This window comes from Rhinopithecus roxellana, chromosome 5 (assembly GCF_007565055.1).
Source record: "Rhinopithecus roxellana isolate Shanxi Qingling chromosome 5, ASM756505v1, whole genome shotgun sequence".
In the NCBI taxonomy this organism is placed as follows: domain Eukaryota; kingdom Metazoa; phylum Chordata; class Mammalia; order Primates; family Cercopithecidae; genus Rhinopithecus; species Rhinopithecus roxellana.
In genome coordinates, this window is record NC_044553.1 from 87,267,807 (window position 1) to 87,291,812 (window position 24,006).

The 24,006-nt window shown below is 37.7% G+C and overlaps 1 protein-coding gene across 7 annotated transcripts in view; it reads right to left on the minus strand.

Moving 5' to 3' along the window:
* Window positions 1–24,006, minus strand: part of FUT8 (fucosyltransferase 8) — a 357,961-nt gene that overhangs the window by 18,292 nt on the left and 315,663 nt on the right. For all 7 annotated transcript variants that reach the window (XM_030930690.1, XM_030930692.1, XM_030930688.1 and 4 more), the window contains 2 exons: window positions 3,024–3,270; window positions 714–890 (listed from right to left, as the gene is read on the minus strand). In XM_030930690.1, the coding sequence (XP_030786550.1) occupies window positions 714–890; window positions 3,024–3,270 (424 nt within the window). The remainder of the gene's footprint in view (window positions 1–713; window positions 891–3,023; window positions 3,271–24,006) is intronic.

Genomic DNA, 24,006 nt, shown 5'->3' on the forward strand with positions numbered 1-24,006 from the left:
AAGCACGTGGTTTTATTGCTAACAGTCTGTATAGCTGGCTAGTGTTACTGACTGAATGTTTACATTTGCACAAATTCCTATGTGGAATCCCTAGCCTCAACGTGATGGTGTTTGGAAATAGGACCATTGAGAAATAATTAGGCTTAGATGAGGTCATGAGAGTGGGGTCCTCATGAGATTGGTGTCCTTATATGTAGAGACATCAGAACACTTCCTCTCCTGTTCCCTGCACACACAAAGAAGAGGTCACAGGAGCACAGACTGAAATAGTGGCTGCTTACAAGCCAAGAGAAAATTAAATCTACCTTGCCAGCATCTTGATCTTGAACTTCCCAGCCTCAGAACAGGGAGAAATAAATTTCTGTAATTTAAGCCACTCAGTCTATGTTATTTTGTTATGGTAGCTCCAACAGACTAATGAAGATTTTAGTACCAAGAAGTAGGGTGATACTTTTAATGATGATAATGATTATTGTTAGTGATAATACATAAGTCGGTGGTCCAGTTCATTTTAGACTTCTTATAAGGCATTATTGGATATGGCTAATAAAAATGCTTTGATTAGACTGACAGTTATACAAGTATATAATCACTTGAATTTTTAAAACCCTAATAATTAGCAATAATAATATACAAAAATCACAAGTCATGGGAAGTAAGAATTCTTTTAAACTGAAAGAGACAATCTAGAATCACCAGTTGATCTAACTTACTTTGTTTTTGCCTCCTTTAATAAAGAAGGGTCATCTGTGGCCAAATACACTCTTTTTTTGTCCACTTGCATTCTGCGTGCAAGAAGCTGAAAATGTTCTTCAACATGCACCATGTACTCTTCAATGGGATGGAAGGCAGCTTCTGTTCCCACTTTGTCTGTGCGTCTGACATGGACTCTGGGGGAGAAATTCAGATTCTGCTGGTAATGTACTGACACTGGGTGCTTTCAAGGTACTCAATTTATACCCCTACTTATGGTGGCATTATAGGCATTTTTAACAGATTTTTCTTTCATTTTAACCATTAGAAAAAGTAAAACACATAGTATTTTAAAAACTCAAAAATAGATATTCTAAATATATTTGCAGGCTAAACAATACAAGGGGAATTAGAAAGTAAGTAAAGCCTTTGAAGAATGATTTCTTATTGAGAAAATAATTCATATCTTAGGAATAAATGGGAGATTCCAGAGTTGCATTTCATACTAGGCAGCAACCAGATGTCTGGAAAAAAACTGAATATAACAAGATTTTTGTTACCAGGATGATACCAGGATTCACAGTTGTTACTAAAAAACATTAGAGGTATTATTTGTAAAGTTCTGATGCCAAGGGTTTTCCTCTTTATTTTACCCTGTAGAGTCACCATAACTGCCAGCTTGTAGAACTTAAAGTTGTCCCAGGAAAACACTAACCTGGATAAACTTTTACAGCACCGTTAAGACCAGCAAACCTTTTAATATTTTAAGTAAATGAAGCCGATTCCAGCCCTTCTGTTGTGGGCATAATGAATTTCCTTTCTCTGTTTTTCACCATATCAAACGAGTGCAGACACTGATTTCATCTGACATATTTAAGAAAAGCCCCAAAACTGTAAAATTGGGGAAACAGATTTACACTGCCCTGTACTGAATACGGCACTGACTCCCACAGTATTCTCTCTCCTCCCATCTTAGTGTTTCCAAAGTCATTTTTTTTTTTTTTTTTAGACAAGGTCTTGCTCTGTGGCACACATTTTCAGAACATTTTCAGCAGTGGTGTGATTACGGCTTACTCCAATCTGCCTCCCAGGCTCAAGTGATCCTCCCACCTCAGCCTCCTGAACAGCTGTGACTACAGGCATGTGCCACCACGCCTGGCTAATTTTTGCTTTTTTTTTTTTGGTATTGATGGGGTTTCAACCATGTTGCCTAGGTTGACTTTTCTCAAACTTCTGGGCTCAAGTGATCCGCCTGCCTCAGCCTCCCAAAGTGTTGTGATTACAGGCATGAGCCACTATGCCTGGCCCCAAAGTAATATTAATGGAAATAAAAATAACACTTTATTTTCATAAATTAAAAGATCCTCCTGAAATCTTGCCTTCCCCTCCCCACAAATTACTAAATCGCTATTCATATGTAGAAAAAGGTAGATTTATATGCCTTTAGGTCACAGTATATGGGTATGCCTTAGGCCAAGCCTAAGGCCAGTGTTTTTATTATGAATCTGGAGTGAAGGTTTGATTTCACTAGAGTTACTCTGCCATCTTCATGGCTATTCTTTGCTTTGCATTCCAGACTATAACCCAGATGTGGATACAATCATATGGACATCTATTCTATCATCTTTTCCTTCCCACATCCTTCATAATCACCCTTTCTCTGCGGAAACTGGAATTGTTCAGTGTGCTCTACAGAGATGAAGTGGGCAGAACAAATGATTCCACTGAATTTCAATCAAAAGTTACATGAGAAGAAATACGATTTGATATTCTGACTTCACATGTACCTTCTTTAGGTCTAACACTTAGAATGGGGTCAATAACTTCTCTACATATGAAGACTAAGACACAAGGAAAGATGTGGGGTGGGAAATACGAAAATAAAAATAAAAAGAAGCTGGACATGGTGGTACATGCCTGTAGACCCAGCTATTATACTTGGGAGGCTGAGGTAGGAGGATCACTTGAGCCCAGGGTGGTCAAGGCTGCAGTGAGCCACTACACTTCAGCCTGGGTGACAGAGTGAGACCCTATCTCAAAAATAACACCAACAAAAGCCAAAAGAGAGCTGTGATAAGAGGAGAAAGAAGCAAAGGAAGAGGAGCACTGGAGACAGTAATAGAGCACTACCAAGAAACTTTCTCAGCTGTTCTAAGTAAACAAACAAACAAAAAGAATAGTCTCCATGTGCCCTTAGGATAGCTCTAGAACCTCTGTTCTTTGGTGGGACTATAAAAATTGAACTATATATTGTAAAATTCACAATATGTTGTAAAGATACATAACCCTAACTACTACACATCACAGTTTGAAGAAAAAATCAGTCTTACCCAATAACTGGATGTTTGAAGCCAAGCTTCTTGGTGGCTTCTTCTATTTCTTTTTCTAGCCAAGGCTGTGGACGGATCAAGTATTTGACAAACTGAGACACCCACCACACTGCAGGGTCGCCATGCACTCGTATAAGTCGATCTGCGAGGTCTTCTGGTACAGCCAAGGGTAAATATGGAGGACGGGGATGAAGACTGTCTACAATAGGAAGCTCGACCACTTGAACATTTTTGTCTTTCACTTCACCTGACAATATCAAAACATATAATTGTTACCACATGGTATTCCTTATACATCTACCATTCAACAAGAACTTATTCTGAGTGCTTTCATCCTCATAGTAACTCGAAAGAAGTATAATCTTCACTTTACAAAGGAAGTTAAACAACTTGCTCAAAATACCAGAGCAAAAGTGATGGAGGTGAATTTCACAAGCAGGTTAGTTGACTGCTCAAGTCTCTGGTCTTTTCTAAAAATTTCTATCATAACATGCTGTCGTATCAACACCTCATGGTATCTAGAACTCAAAGTATCTCATCAAAGAATGACAATAGACACAGCCAGCTAGCAAAGTTCTATTTTTTATTATTGTTTTGGAATTAGAAAATAAAGTGTTCTCAAAGCTTCTAGCTTTTCATTACAGCAAACTGCTCTTGCATTACTTTCATGACAGAACACAATGACTCTGGAAACACCTGAAGATTATAATTAAAACATCTATATCTTTTAAAGAAAAAAATTAGATAATTCTAAAGTCTTTTTTTTTTTTTAATCTATTGTAGGGAGATGAAGCAAGATGGCTGAATAGAAGCCTCAACCAATCGCTGCCCCCACCACAGAACACCAAATTTAACAACTATCTACACAAAAAAGCATCTTCACAAGAACCAAAAATCAGGTGAGTGATCACAGTACCTGGTTTTAACTTTGTATTGCTGAAAGAAGCACTGAAGAGAGTAGGAAAGACAGTTTTGGACTGTCTATGCTACCCCTTCCCCACGCCCATGCAGTGGCCATGTGGTGCAAAGAATCTGTGTGCTTGGGGAAGGGAGAGTGCAGTGATTGTGGGACTTTGCACTGGAACTCAGTGTTGCCATGTCACAGCAGAAAGCAACACCAGGCCAATTGGCAGGCAACACCCAGGCCATTAGCAAAGAACTCAGCCAATGCCCATGGAGGGAGAATTTAGATGTGCCCTCGCCAGAGGAGAAATGTCCATCCCAGCGGTCGGAGCCTGTGTTTCAACAAGCCTTACCACTATAGGCGAAAGTGTCCTGGGGCCCTAAATAAACTTGAAAAGCAGTCTAGGACACAGGAACTGCAATTTCTAGGCAAGTTTTAGTGCTGGGCTGGGCTCGAAAGCCATTAGACCTACGGGGCATGTAACCTAGTGAGACACCAGCTGAGGTGGCTAAGGCAGTGCTTATGGCACCCTTTCCCTAATCTAAGACAGCACAGCTCACAGCTCCAAAAGAGACTCCTTCCTTCCACTTGAGCAGTGGAGAGGGAAGAGTAAAGAGGACTTTATCTTGCAACTTGGATACCAGCTCAGCCACAATGGAACAGAGCACCAAGTGGGCTCTTGGGGGTCCCTGATTCCAGGCCTTGGCTCTTGTAGGGCATTCCTGGACATGCCTGGGCCAGAGGGGAACCCAATGCCCTGAAGGGCAAGTCCCAGGCCTGGCAGCACTCACCACAAGCTGACTGAAGAGCCCTTGGGCCTTAAGTGAATATGAGCAATAGCCTGGCAATAATCCCTGTGGGCCTGCAGTGGCCACAGGGACAGACTCTTTTGCCTATGAAAAGAGGAGTGAAAAGTGGGAAGCACTTTGTCTTGTGGTTTGGGTGCCAGCTCAGCTGCAGTAGAATAGAGGACCAGGTAGGGTTCCAAGGTTACCAACTCCAGATGCTGGTTCCCAGATGGCATCTCTGGACCTGCCAGGGGCCCAGGGGAACTCGCTGTCCTAAAGCGACGGATAAAAGCCTAACTGGCTTTGCCACCTGCTCACTGTAGAGCCCTAGAACTTTGGGCCAACACAAGAGGTAGCCAGGTAGTGCTTACACTGGGCCTTGGGTGAGATCCAGCGCTATGCTGGTTTCAGGTCTGACCTAGTGCAGTTCCAGTGGTGACAGCCACAGAAGTGCTTGTGTCACCACTCCCCCAGTTACAAGAGGCTTGGAGCACAGAATCAGAGGCTCCATTTGTCTGGGACAACGTAAGGGAAGAGAATAAGAGTCTCTGCCTGGTAATCCAGAGAATTCTTCTAGACCTTATCTAAGACCACCAAGGTAGTACCTCTGCAAGTCTGTAAGAACCACAGCATTATTGGGCGTGGGGTGCCCCCAAATGTAGATATGGCTCCAATGACCAATATCGGATCACAACACCCAATTCCCTTCAAATACCTGGAAAGCCTTCCAAAGAGGTACAAAAAAGGCCAGATTGTGAAGACTACAATAAATACCTTCAATGCCCAGACACCAATGAACATCCACAAGCATCAAGACCATGCAGGAAAACATGACCTTAAGAAACAAACTAAATAAGAGACCAGGGACCAGAAATCCTGAGGAGACAGAGAGATATGTGACCTTTCAGACAGATAATTCAAGAGAGCTATTTTAAGGAAATGCAAAGAAGTTCAATATAACACAAAGAAGGAATTCAGAATCCTATCAGATAAAGTTAACAAAGAGGTTGAAACAATCAAAAGGAATCAAGCAGAAATTCTGGAGTTGAAAAATGCAACTGACATACTGAGTCTCTTAATAAAAGTCAACAAGCAGAAGAAAGAATTGGTAAGCTTAAAAACAGGCTATTTGAAAATACACTGTCAACAGAGACAAAAGAAAAAAGAATGAAAAACAATGAAGCATGCCTATAAGATCTAAACAATAGTTTCAAAAGGGCAAATCTAACAGTTATTGGCGTTAAGGAGGAGGCAGAGAGAGATAGGAACAGAACGTTTATTCAAAGGGATAATAACAGAGAACATCCCAATTCTAGATAAAGATATCAATATTCAAGTACAAGAAAGTTATACATCGACCAGATTTAACCCAAAGAAGACTACCATTCAAGGCATTTAATAACCAAACTTCCAAAGGTCAAGGATGAAGAAAGGATCCTAAAAGCAGCTAAATAAATAAATAAATAAATAAATAAATAAATAAATAACATACCATGGAGCTCCAATATGTCTGACGGCAGACTTTTCAGTGGAAACATTACAGGCCAGAAGAGAGTGGTATGACATAAACTACTGAGGGAAAAAGACCTTTTACCCTAGAATAGTATATCCAGTGAAAACATCCTTCAAACTTTAAGAAGAAATAAAGACTTTCCCAGACAAACAAAAAAATGAGACATTTCATCAACATCAGACCTGTTCTACAAGAAATGCTAAAGGGAATACTTTAATTTTAAAGAAAAAAGATGTTAATGGGCAATTAAAAAATGATCTGAAGGTACAAAACTCACTGGTAATACTAAGTACACAAAAAAACCACATAATATTATAACACTGTAATTGTGATATGTAACCTATTGCTATCTTAAGTCAAAGACTAAAAGATAAACCAATCAAAAATAACTACAGCAACTTTTCAAGACATACTTGGTACCATAAGATATAAATAGAAATAACAGAAAGTTAAATAGTTGGGGGGACAAAGTACAGAGTATTTATTAGACTTCTTTTCGATTGCATGTTTGTTTACCCAATCAGTGCCAAATTGTCATCAGTTTAAAATAACGAGCTATAAGTTATTTGCAAGCCTCATAACCTTAAATCAAAAAACATACAATGAATACACAAAAAATAAAAAGCAAGAAATTAAAACATACCACCAGAGAAAATCACCTTCACTAAAAGGAAAATAGAAAGGAAGGAAAGAAGGAAGAGAAGACCACAAAACAACCAGAAAACAAATAACAAAATGGCAGGAGTAAGACCTTATTAATAATTACACTGAATGTAAACAAGCTGAATTCTCTAATCAAAAGACATAGAGTGGCTGAATAGATAAGAAACACAAAATTCAATGACCTGTTATCTACAAGAAACATACTTCACCTATAAAGACATGTGGAGTAAAAATAAAGGGATGGAAAAAGATATTTCATGCCAATGAAAACCAAAAAAGAGCACCAGTGGCTATACCTATAACAGACAAAATAGATTTCAAGAAAAAAACTACAAAAAGGGACAAAGAAGGTCATTATATAATGTAAAGGTATCAATTCATCAAGAGGATATAATAATTGTAAATATATATGTACTCAACATTGGAGCACGCAGATACATAAAGCAAATATTATTACAGCTAACGAGAGAGGTAGACACCAATAGAGTCATAGCTGGAGATTTCAACATCCCACTTTCAGAATTGGACAGACAGAAAATCAACAAAGAAACATCAGACTTAATCTGTACCACAAACCAAATGGACCTAATAAATACTTATAGAACATTTCATCCAATGGCTGCAGAATACACATTCTTCTCCTCAGCACATAGATAGTATGACAAGGACGGACCATAAATTAGGTCACAAAACAAGTCTTAAAACATTCACAAAATTGAAATACTATCAAGTTTTTTTTTTTTTTTTTTTTTTTGAGACAGGGTCTCACTCTTGCCCAGGCTGGAGTACAGTGGTGTGACCTCAGCTCACTGCAGCCTCTGCCTCCCAGGCTCAAGTGATCCTCCCACCTCAGCCTCCTGAGTAGTCAGGACCACAGGTATGTGTCACTGCACCCAGCCTCAAGTATCTTCTCAGATCACAATGAAATAAAACAAGAAATCAATAACAAGAGAAATTTTGGAAACTATACAAACACATGGAAATTAAACAACATGCTCCTTAAATACCAGTGGATCAATGAAGAAATTAAGAAGGAAATTTTAAAAATTTCTTGAAACAAATGATCATGGAAACACAACATACCAAGACCTATGGGATACAGTGAAAGCAGTACTGACAGAGAAGTTTATAGCAGTAAGTGTCTATATCAAAAAAGCAGAAAAACTTCAAATAAATGACCTAATGATGCAGCTTAACCAGAAAACTAGAGCAAATCAAACCCAAAATTAGTAAAAGTAAAGAATAAAGATCAGAGTAGAAATAAATGAAATTGAAACAATCATTCATAACCAAATGGGATTTATCCCAGAGATGCAAGGATGGTTGGGCATATGCAAATCAATCAATGACACACATCATATCAACAGAATGAAGAACAAAAGCCATGTGATCATTTCAATTGATGCAGAAAAAGCATTTGACAAAATTCAACATCCTTCATGATAAAAACCCTTAAAAAACTGAGTATAAAAGCAACGTATCTCAACATAATAAAAGCCATATACATAGATCCACAGCTAATATCACACTGAGTGGGGAAAAGCTGAAAACCATTTCTCTAAGATCTGGAACACAACAAAGATGCTCTCTGTCACCACTGTTATTCAACATAGTACTGGACGTTCTAGCTAGAGCAATCAGATAAGAGAAAGAAATAAAGGGTGTCCAAAATGAAAAGAAAGAAATCAAATTCTCATTGTTTGTACATGATATGACACTACATTTGCAAAAACCTAAAGATTCTACCAAAAAAAATTTAGAATTGAAAAATTCAGTAAAGTTGCAGGATACAAAATCAACATATAAAAACCAGTAGCAATTCTATATGTCAACACAGTGAACAACCTGAAAAAGAAATCCAAAACATAATCCAATGTGCAATAGTTACAAATAAAGTTAAATACCTAGGAATTAATTTAACCAAAGATGTGAAAGATCTCTACAATGAAAACTATAAAACACTGATGAAAGAAATTGGAGAGGACACCAAAAAATGGAAAGGTATTCCACGTTCACAGACTGCAAGAATCAATATTTTTTAAATGCCCATACTGTCCAAAGCAATCTACAGATTAAATGCAATCCCTATGAAAATACCAATGAATTTTTCACAGACATAGAAAAAAAATCCTAAAACTTAAATGGGGATGTGGTGGCTTACGCCTATAATCCTAACACTTTGGAAGACCAAACCGGGTGGATGGCTTGAGGCCAAGGGTTTGAGACCAACCTTGCAAAGATAATGAGACTCTGTGGCTACTAAATAAATAAATAACATTTACATGGAACCACAAAAGACACAGGATAACCAAAGCTGTCCTAAGCAGAAAGCACAAAACCAGAGGAATCATATTACCTGACTTCAAATTACACTATGGAGCTATAGTAACCAAAACAGCATGGCACTAGCATAAAATCATGGAGCTATAGTAACCAAAACAGCATGGCACCAGCATAGAAACAGACACATAGATCAATGGAATGAAAATGAGAACCCAGAAACAAATCTATACATTGATATTGGTATTCACTCATTTTCAACAAAGGTGCCAAGAACATACATTGGGGAAAGGAAACTCTCTTCAATAAATGATGCTGGGAAAACTGGATATCCATATGCTCAGGAATGAAACTAGGCCCCTATCTCTCACCATATACACAAATCAAATCAAAATGGATTAAAGACTTAAATCTAAGACCTCAAACTACGAAACTACTAAAATAAAACATTGGGGAAAATCTCCAGGACATTGGAGTGGGTAAAGATTTCTTGAATAATACTCCATAAACACAGGCAACAAAGCAAAAATGGACAAATGGGACTGACTCAAGTCTGCACAGCAAAGAAAACAATCAACAAAATGAAGAGACAACCCACAGAATGGGAGAAAATATTTGCAAACTACCCATGCATGTGACCGGGGATGAATAACCAGAATATAAAAGAAGCTCAAACAACTCTACAGGAAAAAATTAATAATCCAATCAAAAATGGGCAAAAGATCTGAATAGACATTTCTCAAAAGAAGACATACAAATGGCAAACAGGTATATGAAGAGGTGCTCAGCATCAATGATCATCAGAGAAATGCAAATTTTAAAAACTACAACAAGGTATCATTTAACCCCAGAAAAAATGGCAAAATTCAGGCAATAACACATGCTGACAAGTATGTGCAGAAAAGGGAACCCTCATATACTGTTGGTGGGAATGTAAATTAGTACAACCACTATGGAGAACAGTTTGAACATTCCTCAAAAAGCTAAAAATTGAGCTACCATATGATCCAGCAATCCCACTGCTGGGTATATATCCAAAAGAAAGGAAGTCGGTATATCAAAGAGATACCTGAACTCCCATGTTTACTGCAGCACTGTTCACAATAGCCAAGATTTGAAAGCAACCTAAGTGTCCAGATATATAAACAAAGAAAATATGGTAAATATACACAATGGAGTACTATTCAGTCATAAAAAAGAATGAGATCCTGTCATCTGCAACAACATGGATGGAACTGGAGATCATTGTGATAAATGAAAAAAGCCAGGCACAGAAAGACAAACTTGACATGTTCTCACTTATTTGTGGGAGCTAAAAATTAATACAATTGAAATCATGGAGATAGAGTGTAGAATGACAGTGACCAGAGACTGGAAAAGGTAGTGGGAGGTGGGGGGTAAGTTGGGATGGTTAATGGGTACAAAAAGTTGAAAAAATAAGACCTAGCATTTCACAGCATAGCAGGGTGACTCCAGTCAATGACAATTTAACTATACATTTTAAAACAAGTAAAAGTCTATAATTGGATTGCTTGTAACTTAAAGGATAAATGCTTGAGGTGATGGATACCCCATTTACCCTGATGTGATTATTATGCATTGTATGCCTGAATCAAAATATTTCATGTACCCCATATATATACCTACTATGTACCCACAAAATTTTTTCAAAAATTAAAAAAAAAAACACCTATATTTTCACCAGGCGCAGTGGCTCATGCCTGTAATCCCAGCACTTTGGGAGGCCGAGGCAGGAGGATCACCTGAGGTCAGAAGTTTGAGACCAGCCTGACCAACGTGGAGAAACTCTGCCTCTACTGAAAATACAAAAATCAGCCAGGCGTGGTGGCACATGCCTGTAATCCCAATTACTCGGGAGACTGAGGCAGGAGAATTGCTTGAATCCGGGAGGCAGAGGTTGCAGTGAGCCGAGATCATGCCATTGCACTCCAGACTGGGCAGTAAGAGCGAAACTCCGTCTCAAAAACAAAAACACCACCACCACCACCACCATAACCACAACAACAAAAAAACCATATTTACAAATATGATAATAGAATGTGTATTGCTTTTTACCTAGAACTCTAAAGTTCAAACAGAGCCTAGATACTAATTTTTACAGATTATGATTACTTTCAGAATTAAATTTCCATAAATTAATGTTACTGATGTTCTATCACCTTTATAATCCAATAAGTATAACCCAAAATGTGATAGCCAGCACCCCTACAGTTTATTTTACATATTAAAGACCACATAGTAGTAACTATAAGACCCTAAGATACCAGAAATATTTTGCTATCACAAAATGTACTACTGAGTTAAATTTTTGATAACAAAAATATTAACCTGAACATACAAAATAATTCCAGTTTCGATGTCTCTGACTATAATGAATTGGAATAAAAATCACTGTACCATTAAAGAAATAATGTACTTGTAAAGAATAAACCTAGAATATGTTTAAAATGTATTCACCAGAACAAAACACAGTCTTCAAATTCTGTTTTCCTGTATATATGCAAAATGTTTAAAATAAAAGAAATGATCTGGGAATATAATATAGTCAATCAAGCCAACTACATGGTTATTAGAAAGTCAGTTTGGCTAATAACCTCTACTTAATATTCTCTCCCTCTGATATGTAAAACTCATTTTAGGATTCTTAGAACAAAACCTTTGAAACATGACATTTGTTGCCTGAATAAATGGTAGTAAAAAAATTCACCATCAGTACTGCAGTTCATCTAGGGTGCCAGTTGAAAGTTGGGCACCTTTATCAGACAAGAAACTATAATTAAGAGTATAAGAGTAAATAATTAGCTGCATTTTAAATTAAGCTATAATGGTCTCCCCTAAGGTAAGGAAAACTGGGGTGCTTTCCTTGAGGTGAAGATGATCAGAAATATAGTACATGCATGTAAGAAAAAGAAGAATGAAAGATCCAAGAAGGAGAATTTTTTTGTTATAAAAAAGAGAGACAGGAAGGAAAACCCTAATCTCTTATATATGACCATAAATTCAGCTTCCTATAACCAAAAGCAAAATTAGTAGCGCTGCCTTCCTTTTCCAACTTCTTCCTAACAAGGTTATTCTACATGTTCAGTGTAACTAGCTCCAAATTTTACTTATATGAAAGTGTTATCCTCTGATTAACCCAAGGCCTCAGCTTCCTTACAGATTGCTCCATTAACAGCTTTCAGAAAGAAACAAAAACTGCCCACATATTCAAGACAGAGAACTCAGTTATTTTTTTATTCTTTATTCATTCATTTATTCATTCACTTGTTTAAATATTTAGTGAACATTACTGTTACAGTTTGGATATTTGCCCCCTGCCCCCTCCTAATCTCATGTAGAAATTAGATTCCCAGTGTTGGAGGTGGGACGTGGGGCCTGGTCCTGGTGGGAGGTGTTTGGGTTATAGGGGCAGATCCCTCATGAATGACTTGGTGCTGTTCTAGAGGTAATGAGTGAGTTCTTGCTCTATTAGTTCTCAGCAGAACTGATTGTTAAAAATAGCTCAGCATCTTCCTCACCCGTCTCTCTTCCCTCCTCTCTTGCCATGCAATGCCTGTCCCCGCCCCCTTCACTGTCTGCCATGAGTGGAAGCTTTCAGAAGCCATCACCAGAGGCAGATGCTGGCATCATGCTTCTTACACAGCCTGCAGAGCCATGAGCCAAATAAATCTTTTGTTGTTAAAAATTACTCAGCCTTTAGTATTACTTTATAGCAATGCAAAACGAGCTAAAACAACTATTATGTGCTGCACACTGTGCTAGGAAGCATATACAGTGATTCTTTACCTCTAAGTAATAACTACTCAAGATTTCCAGTTCAAAAAACTCTCATCCAGACTAGATTGCATTCAATGAAAGAAAAATAGATGAATTAAAAAAGACATCATCACCAACAAATATGTTATAAAAAAGATACACTCTACTGTCTAGTAAACTACTAAGAAAAAGATATTTACACTTACAGAAGAAAATTGGCATAGAATGAAAGCTTAACTTCTTCAATAACAACATATTTCAAAATGAAAGAAAATAACATAGTACATGCTATGTTAGAAAGCCCTTCTTTTACTTGGTTTACCATATAACATTTTATATTCTATTCAAATATACATGCAAAAGAATACTAATCTAAAAGAAATCTTAGAAATAATCTTGTTCAGTATTTTCTAAATTTTAGTCATTTGTGTACCATCTTTATGATTTTTACATCCATGTACCATATTATTTAATATTTTAAAAGCCAATTCATTTTTTAAAACTTAAATGAGTTTCCTTTATAGATGTTAACCATAAATATAAATTCACTGAAAACAAAACCATGTTATGAAATTCTATATGAATACCATTGCTTATGGAAAACTCTAAGCCCAAACTGGACTTCTGTTAAAAAGGGAGATTATTAGTGAGGTTTTAAAGGGTAATAATTGCTTTTCCTCTTACATTTCCTAAGAGTCTGAAACCAACTGAAAAACAGAGAGAGAAATAAAATGACAATCAAAATATCAGCTTGATAACCAATATCAATGAATTGTAGAAACTGGATTTATGGCTTCATGGACTTTCTAATAGTTACCATCCTGTCCTAAGCACAGTTTGTCAACCAAAGCCTATTACATGGTGGAAAAGAAGTGCCTTAAGTATGGGCCACATCATGAGAAAAGTCGGAAAGGGCTATTCCTCACATGTTTGGTTCCTCCTCCCAAACTTGCCAGTTGGATAACACATTGATTTCATTCCAAGTTCAAGGGAAACGAGGTCAACAGAAAGAGCAAAAAAGCATTTCTGTACTTTTTCCTTCTAAGAAATGGAATTAATTTCGCTTCTGTAAAACTTTTTTTTTCTTACTTTCATTGTTCTGTGTGACTCTTACGTGGAAACTCTTGAGGAGTATAAAATTCACAGTACCTGTTCACCCTCACCCCAACCCTACCCCCACAACCAAACAATTATCCAGTGTTAGAGAACTATTAAAGATATCTTAATACCAAACTGAGACTTTCTTTTTGACGTAATCAGAAAGATTGAAAAAGGAGTAACTTTCTCACTATGTGATTCAATGTTTAATGTTTTATCAAGGCACTGCCTAAAGTAATCTCATATCCCACCTACAATCATCTCTAGTAATCTTTCAGAGTTTGGGAAACAAGGATTTATTCAAACTTTCATTTTACAGAGGAAATAGACTAAGAGAGATTAAAATAAATTATCAAAGGTAATATTGTTAATAAAACAGCCAAGATCAGACCCTAGTGTTTACTCATTACTTATACTGCATCCTACTTTATGAAACCTACATATTTGTTTTAATTTATTTTGAATTGAAAATTAGTAATTGTGTATGTATTTTTATGGGGTTCAATGTGGTGTTCTGATATTTGTATATGCATTGTAGAAAGATTACATCAAGCTAATTAACATATCCATTATTTCACCAACTTTTCCTTCTTTTGTAATCAGAACATTAAAAATAAATTCTTTTAGCAATTATGAAATATACATTAACTGTGGTAACCATGCAGTACCACAGACCACTAAAACTTATTCCTACAGTTTAACTGAAACTGTGTACCCTTTCATCAACATCTCCCCTTTCCCCATCCCCTCCCACACAATCCCCCCACCCCAGCAGACACTGGCTATCACCTTTCTACTCTGTTTCTATGAGATCAACATTTTTAGATATCACATGTAATTGAGATTATACAGTATTTGTCTTCCTGTGACTGGCTTATTTAACTATCAGAAATGATGAACAAATTCAGTAAAGTTGCTGGTTATAAAATCGATGTACAAAAATCAATAGTGTTTCCCTACACTAACAACAAACTATCCCAAAAGGAAATTAAGGAAACCATCCCATTTACAATAGCACCAAAAAATGAAACAGGAGGAAATTTAACTGAGGAGGTGAAAATCCATACACTGAAAACTTATAAAATATTGACAAAAGATATTAAAAAGACAAATAAGTAAAAAAGGATGTACTATGTTCATGGACTGGAAGAACTAATATTATTAAAATGACCACACTATCTGTATTAGTCCATTTTCACACTGCTATCAAGAACTGCCCAAGACTGGGTAATTTATAAAGGAAAAAGGTTTAATTGACTCACAGTTCAGCATGGCTGGGGAGGCATCAGGAAACCTATAATCCTGGAAGAAGGTGAAGGGAAAGCAAGGCACCTTCTACACAAGGTGGCAGTAAAGAGAATTGCCAAGTAAAGAAGGAAGAGCCCCTGATAAAACCATCATATCTCGTGATAACCCACTATCATTAGAACAGCATGGGGGAAACCACCCTCATGATTCAACTACATCCACCAGGCCTCTTGACATGTAGGGATTATGGGAATTACAATTCAAGATGAGATTTGGGTAAGGATGCAAAGTCTAACCATATCACTATCCAAAGCAATCTACAGATTCAATACAATCCCTATCAAAATTCCAATGTCATTTTTCACAGAAATAGAAAAAACAATCCTAACATATGTATGAATTCACTAAAAAACCCAAATAGCCAAAGCAATCTTGAACAAAAAGAGCAAAGCTGGAGGCACCAGACTCATTTGATTTGAAAATATAAAGCGACTATAATCAAAACAGCATGGTACTGGCATAAAAACAGACATATCGACCAATGGAACAGAACTGAAAGCCCAGAAATAAACCCAAGTATTTACGGTCAATTGATTTTAGGCAAAGGTGCCGACACACAATGCAAAAAGGCTCATCTCTTCAATAAATAGTATTGGGAAAACTGGATATGCAGAGGAATGAATCTTATTATACCACATACAAAAATCAACTCAAAATGTATATAAGACTCTAAGATCTGAAACTATACAACTATAGGAAGAAAACAGGGAAAAAGTTTCATGACAGTGGTCTGGGTAACAATTTCTTGGAAAGAACTCCAAAAGCACGGGTAGCAAAAACAAAAATAGACAAATGGAATTGCATCAAAATAAAAGGTTCTGTACAGCAAAGAAAACAAGAGTGAAGAGATAATCCACGAACTGGAAAAAAATACTTGCAAGCCATGCACCCAACAAAGGGCTAATACCTATAATAATAAGGAACTCAAACAACAGCAAGAAAGCAAATAATCCAATTAAAAAATGGGCAAAGGATCTGAACAGATATTTCTCAAAAGAAGAGAACAATGGTTCAACATATATATGAAAAAAATGCTCTTTAATCACGAGAGAAATGCAAATTAAAACTGCAGTGAGATATCACCTCACACCTGTTAGAATGGCTATTACCAAAAAGACAGTAACAAGTGGTGGCGAGGATGTGGAGGAAAGGGAACCTTTGTACACTATTGGTGGGAATGTAAATTAGTTCAGCCATTTTGGAAACTATATTTAAAAAAAAATTTAAGTATGGCCAGTTTAATCAAGAGAGCCCTGTCTTTCCATCAAGACTTTAAGGCTCTAAAAGAATACACTGTACCAACCTTCCAGCAAGAAAATGTTTTATATGTAAAAATCATACATAAGTTAACACTATACATTAAGAATCGGTACAAACTAACCCAGTTCAACATCAATTAATATGGTTATTACTGATTATTTCAGGAACCCATCTTCAAGTCTATCTCCATGCTATGGTCTGAATGTTTATTTTCCTCTCAAATTCATATGCTGAAATCCCTACTTCCCAAGGTGATGGTATCAGGAGGTCTCTGAGAGGTGATTAAGTCATAAGAGCAGGCAAAACCCTCATGAATGGGATTAATAACCTTTCACAGGAGACCCCAGAGAACTTGTTTGCCCCTTCTACCATGTGAGGATACAGCAAAAAGTTATCACCCATAGGGAAGCAGGCCCTCATCAGACACTGAATCTGTTGGTGCCAACATTATTTAGAACTGCAAGAAATAAATTGTTGTTTTTTATAGGCCACCCAGTTTATAGTATTTTGTTATAGCAGCCCAAACGGACTGTGACATTCCTCTGGTTAATAATCCTGTTTTATAAGGTCATTCATTCTCTTTGCTAAGGATAGGTAACACTCTTATCTGCCCTCAGCAAAGGGCAGATCGCTGAAACCCATAGTCTTGCTGCAGGCTGGAGCAGAGAGGCACTTCAAGCAAAATATACTAAGGCAAATGCCTATGCATGCAGTCTTTGACTGTAGCATGTAGTGGCTGAGAGTATGGGCTTTGGAATAAAAAAACTGGTGTCCAAATCCTCTATCACTTACCAGTTGTGTGACCTTGAAGAAGTTATATTTAACTTCATCCCAGTTTCTTCATCTGGAAAATGGCATTAATATTAGCACCATACTCATCTATAAGATGGGACTGATAATAGTATCTTACTCATCAAGTTATTTTAAGGATGAAATAAAATGTTACATGTAGAAAGCTTAGCACAATGGCTGACACAAAGTAATTCTCAAAAAATGTTAGTTCTTTATTTTGGGGTTGATTCTGCTGAAGAATTCTCAAGAGGCCAGCTACAGTTTGATCTAGGAAGAGATTGTTCGCCAAAATATCATATTATCTGAAAAACATATGAAAGGACCCCATTTCGGTGAGCACTTTATGCCCAAAGTATATCTAATTCATGCTGTTTACCACAGACAATAAAACAATGAGCAGCCTTTTCAAAATATTCAACAAATGACTACAATGAAGAGTAGAGACTCCTAGCTACTGTAAAGTTCTGACATTCTGTCATCACTACCTTGATTTGACCAAAACCCTGTTCTGTACTGAAACACAGAATAGCAGCTACTTGTCTAAAACAGCAACACTTTTGCCCATATTATAGCAAGCGATTTGTATGTTTAATTTTTATCTACAAAGACTATCTGGAATTCTAGGACACACATTTTCTTTAACAGTGTATGGTCAAGTATGACTCTGATTAGGTTCTTAGAGAACTATCTAAGACTTTTTAAAAGAGGAGGCAAGAGTAAAAGGAGTTCAAGGCTGAAAGCTAACTAGCTATAGTGAGACCTTTAGAGGGATGGGGGAGCTTTTTAAATTTAACTTGGACACAAAAGACAGCCATTTAAAATGAACACAGAAATGTGTAAGGTCTATTCTTTGGGATTTCAACAATGATGACATAAATATTTATATCCACATTTAATGACAGAGATCTTTATTCCCTTAAAATAGGGAGGAAAGATATATTATACTATTAAAAAGTGAACATCTAGGCTACTTTCCTTTTGTTTTTCAGCCACTGTGGCCTCTAGAGATCTCTTCTTGAACTCGAATGAGCAACTATGGCCTGTCATATGAATTCTATCACTGCTCTACTTAGGTGACAACTTGAAAGACTATTATCACTGTCAACTTGAAGCCTTCAACCAACTGAATAAAAAATTCTAAACTGAATCATATGAAACAGTGCAGTGTTAGCAACATTCTTAAGAATTGGCGTATCATACTCTGGGAATGACTGGGCAGCATTCTTATGAGGTACCTGCTGCTTTTACCAGCAACAGACATGCCTTGCAAAGGCAAATAAACTCATGGTTAACTGATCTCAATGATATTCTGACAGACTTAACTCTGGGTTGGGAGTTAAAAGAATGGCTAATGGGAAACAGGTAATATCTTAGTGAGTTAAGAAGTTCAGGATAAGGCAGGCAGGACAGCATCAAAAGAAAAAAGACAAAAGAGGTTTGTTTGCTTCATGCTACTAAACAGAAGGCTCCCTGAAGCCACTCTTAATGTTTCTAAAACAAATTTAGCCATTTAACTTATACATATATAAAAGTTGCTTTGTCAAGAGATTGCAGACTACAAACAGCTTGCTGATAAAGGGGATACTGCCAACAGTCTCTTTGATGATTCATAAGGCCCTATAAATCCACGGCTAGACGTTTGAGGGAGTTTGTTTGTTTGTTCTATTTTTTTTTTTAATAAGTTAGTACTTTCTCCTAACTTAGAACCTCCTTCCAGCTCAAAGGATCTCAAAGATACTAGAACAGCTTCTCTTCATTAGCAAGAAACAAGAATATAGGAACAGAAAGCAGTAGGAAGTCAAGGCTTAATTTCATCAAATTTACCCAAGATCTAAACTCCAGCCTCACTTTCCTCCACTGCCCCATTAAAAAAAAAAAAAAATCACAATTCCACTCTTATGTTACTCTTATTCCTTCACTACATGTCATGTCCCTTGAAAGAAATAGCCGGTGGGGAGGATCTCAAGGCCTTTTATTCCTTAAGAATCCCTGAAAGAGACAACTAGAATAAGCAGGTATGCCATCAGGATCTCGCGGGATGAAGCTGTCAGTTAGTACACTGGATTCCTTTTTCTCTGGATGAATTTTACAGCTGCCTCTGTAATTAGCATACCTGAGGAGTTACGAATGAGATGTTTCACAATGGATTTAAGGCTATTTGTAATTTTTCTGCTAAATTATCATCCAATTACATTAAATCAGGGAGACCTATTGGGTTTCTTCACTATAGGGTAAAGGTCAATCCTAATACCCTAAGATACAAGAATTATTATTATTATTATTATTATTATTATTATTATTATTATTATTTTTGAGACAGAGTCTTGCTCTGCTGCCCAGGCTGGAGTGCAGTGGCCGGCTCTCAGCTCACTGCAAGCTCCGCCTCCCGGGTTCACACCATTCTCCTGTCTCAGCCTCCCGAGTAGCTGGGACTACAGGCGCCCGCCTCGTCGCCCGGCTAGTTTTTTGTATTTTTTAGTAGAGACGGGGTTTCACCGTATTAGCCAGGATGGTCTCGATCTCCTGACCTCGTGATCCGCCCGTCTCGGCCTCCCAAAGTGCTGGGATTACAGGCTTGAGCCACCGCGCCCGGCCGATACAAGAATTATTAACTAGAAATTCTGGCCACACCATAAGAGAAGAAAATGAAAATGCAGAGTCACGTTAAAGGAAGCAAAAACAAAACACTTAAGACTTCTGTGGAACATGAGGAAAGAGGGCAGTTAGTGTAACACTGTATAGCTTAATTTAGTATTGTATAGCTAAAGTGCTGTACAAATTGCTGATAGAAGAGACATATATCTTAGCCTACTAAAACAGGAACTGGAGCAGCAAATCTTCCTAGTATCATAAATTCCACCGATCTAAAAGGTACCAGTAGCTCCAATGGTCACCCTACCATCACACTCCCATCTTCTAACCCTTGTGCTGCCATCTCAGACTGCAGAATGTGTCTTTTACCCAGCTGCCCCTGCTTCCATTGTGGAAGAAAGAAGATGGGGTGTGGAGTACGGTCTTATGTGCCAAACTACAGCTGCTACTGTCACTGCTGCTGATGTTCTGACATAGGTCACTTCACTCTCCCTTCCTTTTGGGCTGTGTAAAATCTCTAGAAATAGAGCTAATTAATACTTTACAATATATAGCTTCTGGTGGCATAGCTGAAACAAATAGTGTAAAGGTATTACTCAAAAAAAAAATGGCTATATTTTACCCTTTTGGGTTTAACTGGGAAGAGGAGGGGATATCCATAAATGAAGATTAAGAACTATGAGGCAAAAGGCATGAAACTTTAACTAACAGTGCATGCAAGTGAGAAGAGGGAAGAAGATATATGTAGCAAACCGGGCAAGGAGGAGATGTCTGATAAGGTGGCAAGGAGTCTTTGGCTTGTTACTGCTTTAAAAGACAATGCTTTGTACAGATTTGATACTTGATATTATGTTTCTCATATAATTTCTCATTTGAGCTTAAAACAAAGACAGTATCACCATAAATTTCTTTAGAACTTGTACTAGAATTTACAAAGGAAGACTTCTGCCACTTCCTTGTCTAGAAGGTTACTTAAAATTTTCTACCCTAAGCCAGGTGCGGTGGCTCAGGCCTGTAATCACAGCACTTTGGGAGGCCAAGGCGGGCAGATCATGAGGTCAAGAGATCGAGATCATCCTGGCCAGCATGGTGCAACCCCGTTTCCACTAAAAATACAAAAATTAGCTGGGTGTGGTGGTGCACGCCTATAGTGCCAGCTACTTGGGAGGCTGAGGCAGCAGAATCACTTGGACCCGGGAGGCGGAGGTTGCAGTGAGCTAAGATCGTGCCACTGCAATCCAGCCTGGCGACAGACTCTGTTAAAAAAAAAAATGCTACCCTATGTAACATGCATCTCAACCTGTAGACAGTTATTTATCAATAGGCCACAACATCTTACCTGATAGCTCCAAATCATTTTACCATACTCCTATATTCATCTGAGGTCATAAAGATTCTGGCAGGGATGAAGGGCCAGACTCTTTTTTTTTCCATATACTACTTCACCTTTTCTCAATGAGCCATGCTATAAGATGCTTCTAACATAGCCACTGCATTTATATCTCCTTGTCCCAGCTCTCTATTAGCAACTGGAATTAAGAGCTAACAGTTATTGAGAACCAACTGTATGCGAGGTACTACATACACTAAATGTTTCCAATGCATTATCTCAATTAATCCACAAAGTTGTGATGAGGTACTTTCTTGTTCCCTTTTTTTTGAGATGGAGTTTCACTCTTGCTGCCCAGGTTGGAGTGCAACGCCGTGATCTCAGCTCACAGCAACCTCTGCCTCCTGGGTTCAAGCGATTCTCCTACCTCAGCCTCCCAAGTAGCTGGGACTACAGGCATGTGCCACCATGCCCAGCCAATCTTACATTTCTAGTAGAGACAGGGTTTCTCCATGTTGGCCAGGCTGGTCTCGAACTCCCAACCTCAGGTGATCTGCCCGCCTCAGCCTCCCAAAGTGCTGGGATTACAGGCGTGAGCCACCACGCCCAGCCTCTTGTTCCCATTTTATAGCTGAGGTGAAGCACCTTATTTAAGGTCACTTAGCTAGGAGTCAGAGACAGGAGTTGAACCCAGACATTCTGATTCCAGAATCTTTAGTCCTATTCCATTTCTACTCCATTATCATAGTTTCAGTGAGAATCAAAATGACTCTTCATGGAATAACAAAGGGAGAGGTGGGGTGGTTACTCCAGGTGTGAGTTTAAATAGCACGGTAAAAGGAGGGGCTCTAGAGAAGTACCTATGGGTAAGGTACAAATTTCTATAACGTGTACTAGATCTAGGAAATTACATAAATGATAAGAACTTCAAACATGCATCATCATGTATATCCATATAAAGCAATTAGTGGATGTGAATTGTGGCTTAACAACTTCACAAGTTGTCATTTTGCGTTCACACTGGGATTCCCAAAGAAAGAAAAATAATAGTGTCAGGACTCTGAGCCCAAGCTAAGCCTTTGACCTGTGCATATACATCCAGATGGCCTGAAACAACTGAAGATCCACAAAAGAAGTGAAAATAGTCTTAACTGATGATATTCTATCATTGTGATTTGCTTCTGCCCCACCCTAACTGATCAATGTACTTTGTAATCTCCCCCACGCTTAAGAAGGTTCTTTATAATTCTCCCCATCCTTGAGAATGTACTTTGTGAGATCCACCCCCTGGATCAATGGAGAACATTGCTCCAAACTCCACCGCCTATCCCAAAACCTATAAGCACTAATGATAATCCACCACCCTTTGCTGACTCTTTTTTTTCAGTTTCACTCCTCAGCCCGCCTGCACCCAGGTGAAATAAACAGCCATGTTGCTCACACAAAGCCTGTTTGGTGGTCTCTTCAAATGGACATGTGAGACAAATAGCTAAAGACAGCTTATCTCAAATTTAATTTATTTGTATGACACATTTAGGGTGCATTTTAGTTATTTTGAAGTTCATGGTTAAGAGTTAATAATACCCTCAGAGAATGAGAATCAGCTGTCCTGTGACAGCCCTATTTTCTAATAATTATGTAAAATTACACAATAAGCTTTCCATGAAGGAAAAAGAGCCTACTTCAGAACTGAAAACCCAGGAGCAAATTTATTATAAAGAGGTTTATTAAACTTGTAAACCACTCTTCCTATTATCTATTTAAACACTTACTTCTAACTATTAAACATTAAAGCACACACATTTTGCTTCCATCTTTAAATATATTTTCTCCTTTAATTTCTTAAGTGACATAATTAGGGATAAAAAATTTCAGTTTACTCATGAAGACCTTAAAAATTTAAGTATCTATTTTTGAGGATATGATTCAAAATTTGGGTTGTAATAACTGATGGTATCCAAAATGAATCACAAGATGAATACAAATATTTTATGTTTTCAGAAATAAATTGATTTAGAGGAAATAATTATACACAAGTTATGTTCTATGTAGCCCTGATTATTATTAAAATTAACATTATTCTTGTCAGTGAAATTTATAAAAGATTAAGATTAGAGAAAGAACTTTTAGAGGGGACGCGAAGTCATTTTTAAGTTAATTCAACAGATCACTAAGTTGGACACACGTACATGAATAGGGACAATCATGATGTGTTATGTATAAATTTGTGTGGTTCAACCACTGCAGCTAAAAGAATGGTCTAATAAAGACAAATCATTTTATTTAAGAGAGTGGAGATCTCCCAAATGACAATAGGATGAATCTCTTCTATCTAAAAAGATGAACGCTGAGAGGCAGTATGTTCAAAGCTTACAAAAATCCAAATATTTGGATGGGGGTTCAAATCTTAGAATTAGGACCCTTTCATTGCAAGTAGTTTAAGAGGCCGGGCGCGGTGGCTCACGCCTGTAATCCCAAGCACTTTGGGAGGCTGAGGTGGGCAGATCACAAGGTCAGGAGATTGAGAACATCCTGGCTAACATAGTGAAGCCCCATCTCTACTTAAAAAAAAAAAACAAAAAACTAGCCAGGTGTGGTGGCAGGTGTCTGTAGTCCCAGCTACTCGGGAGGCTGAGGCAGGAGAATGGCATGAACCCGGGAGGTGGAGCTTGCAGTGA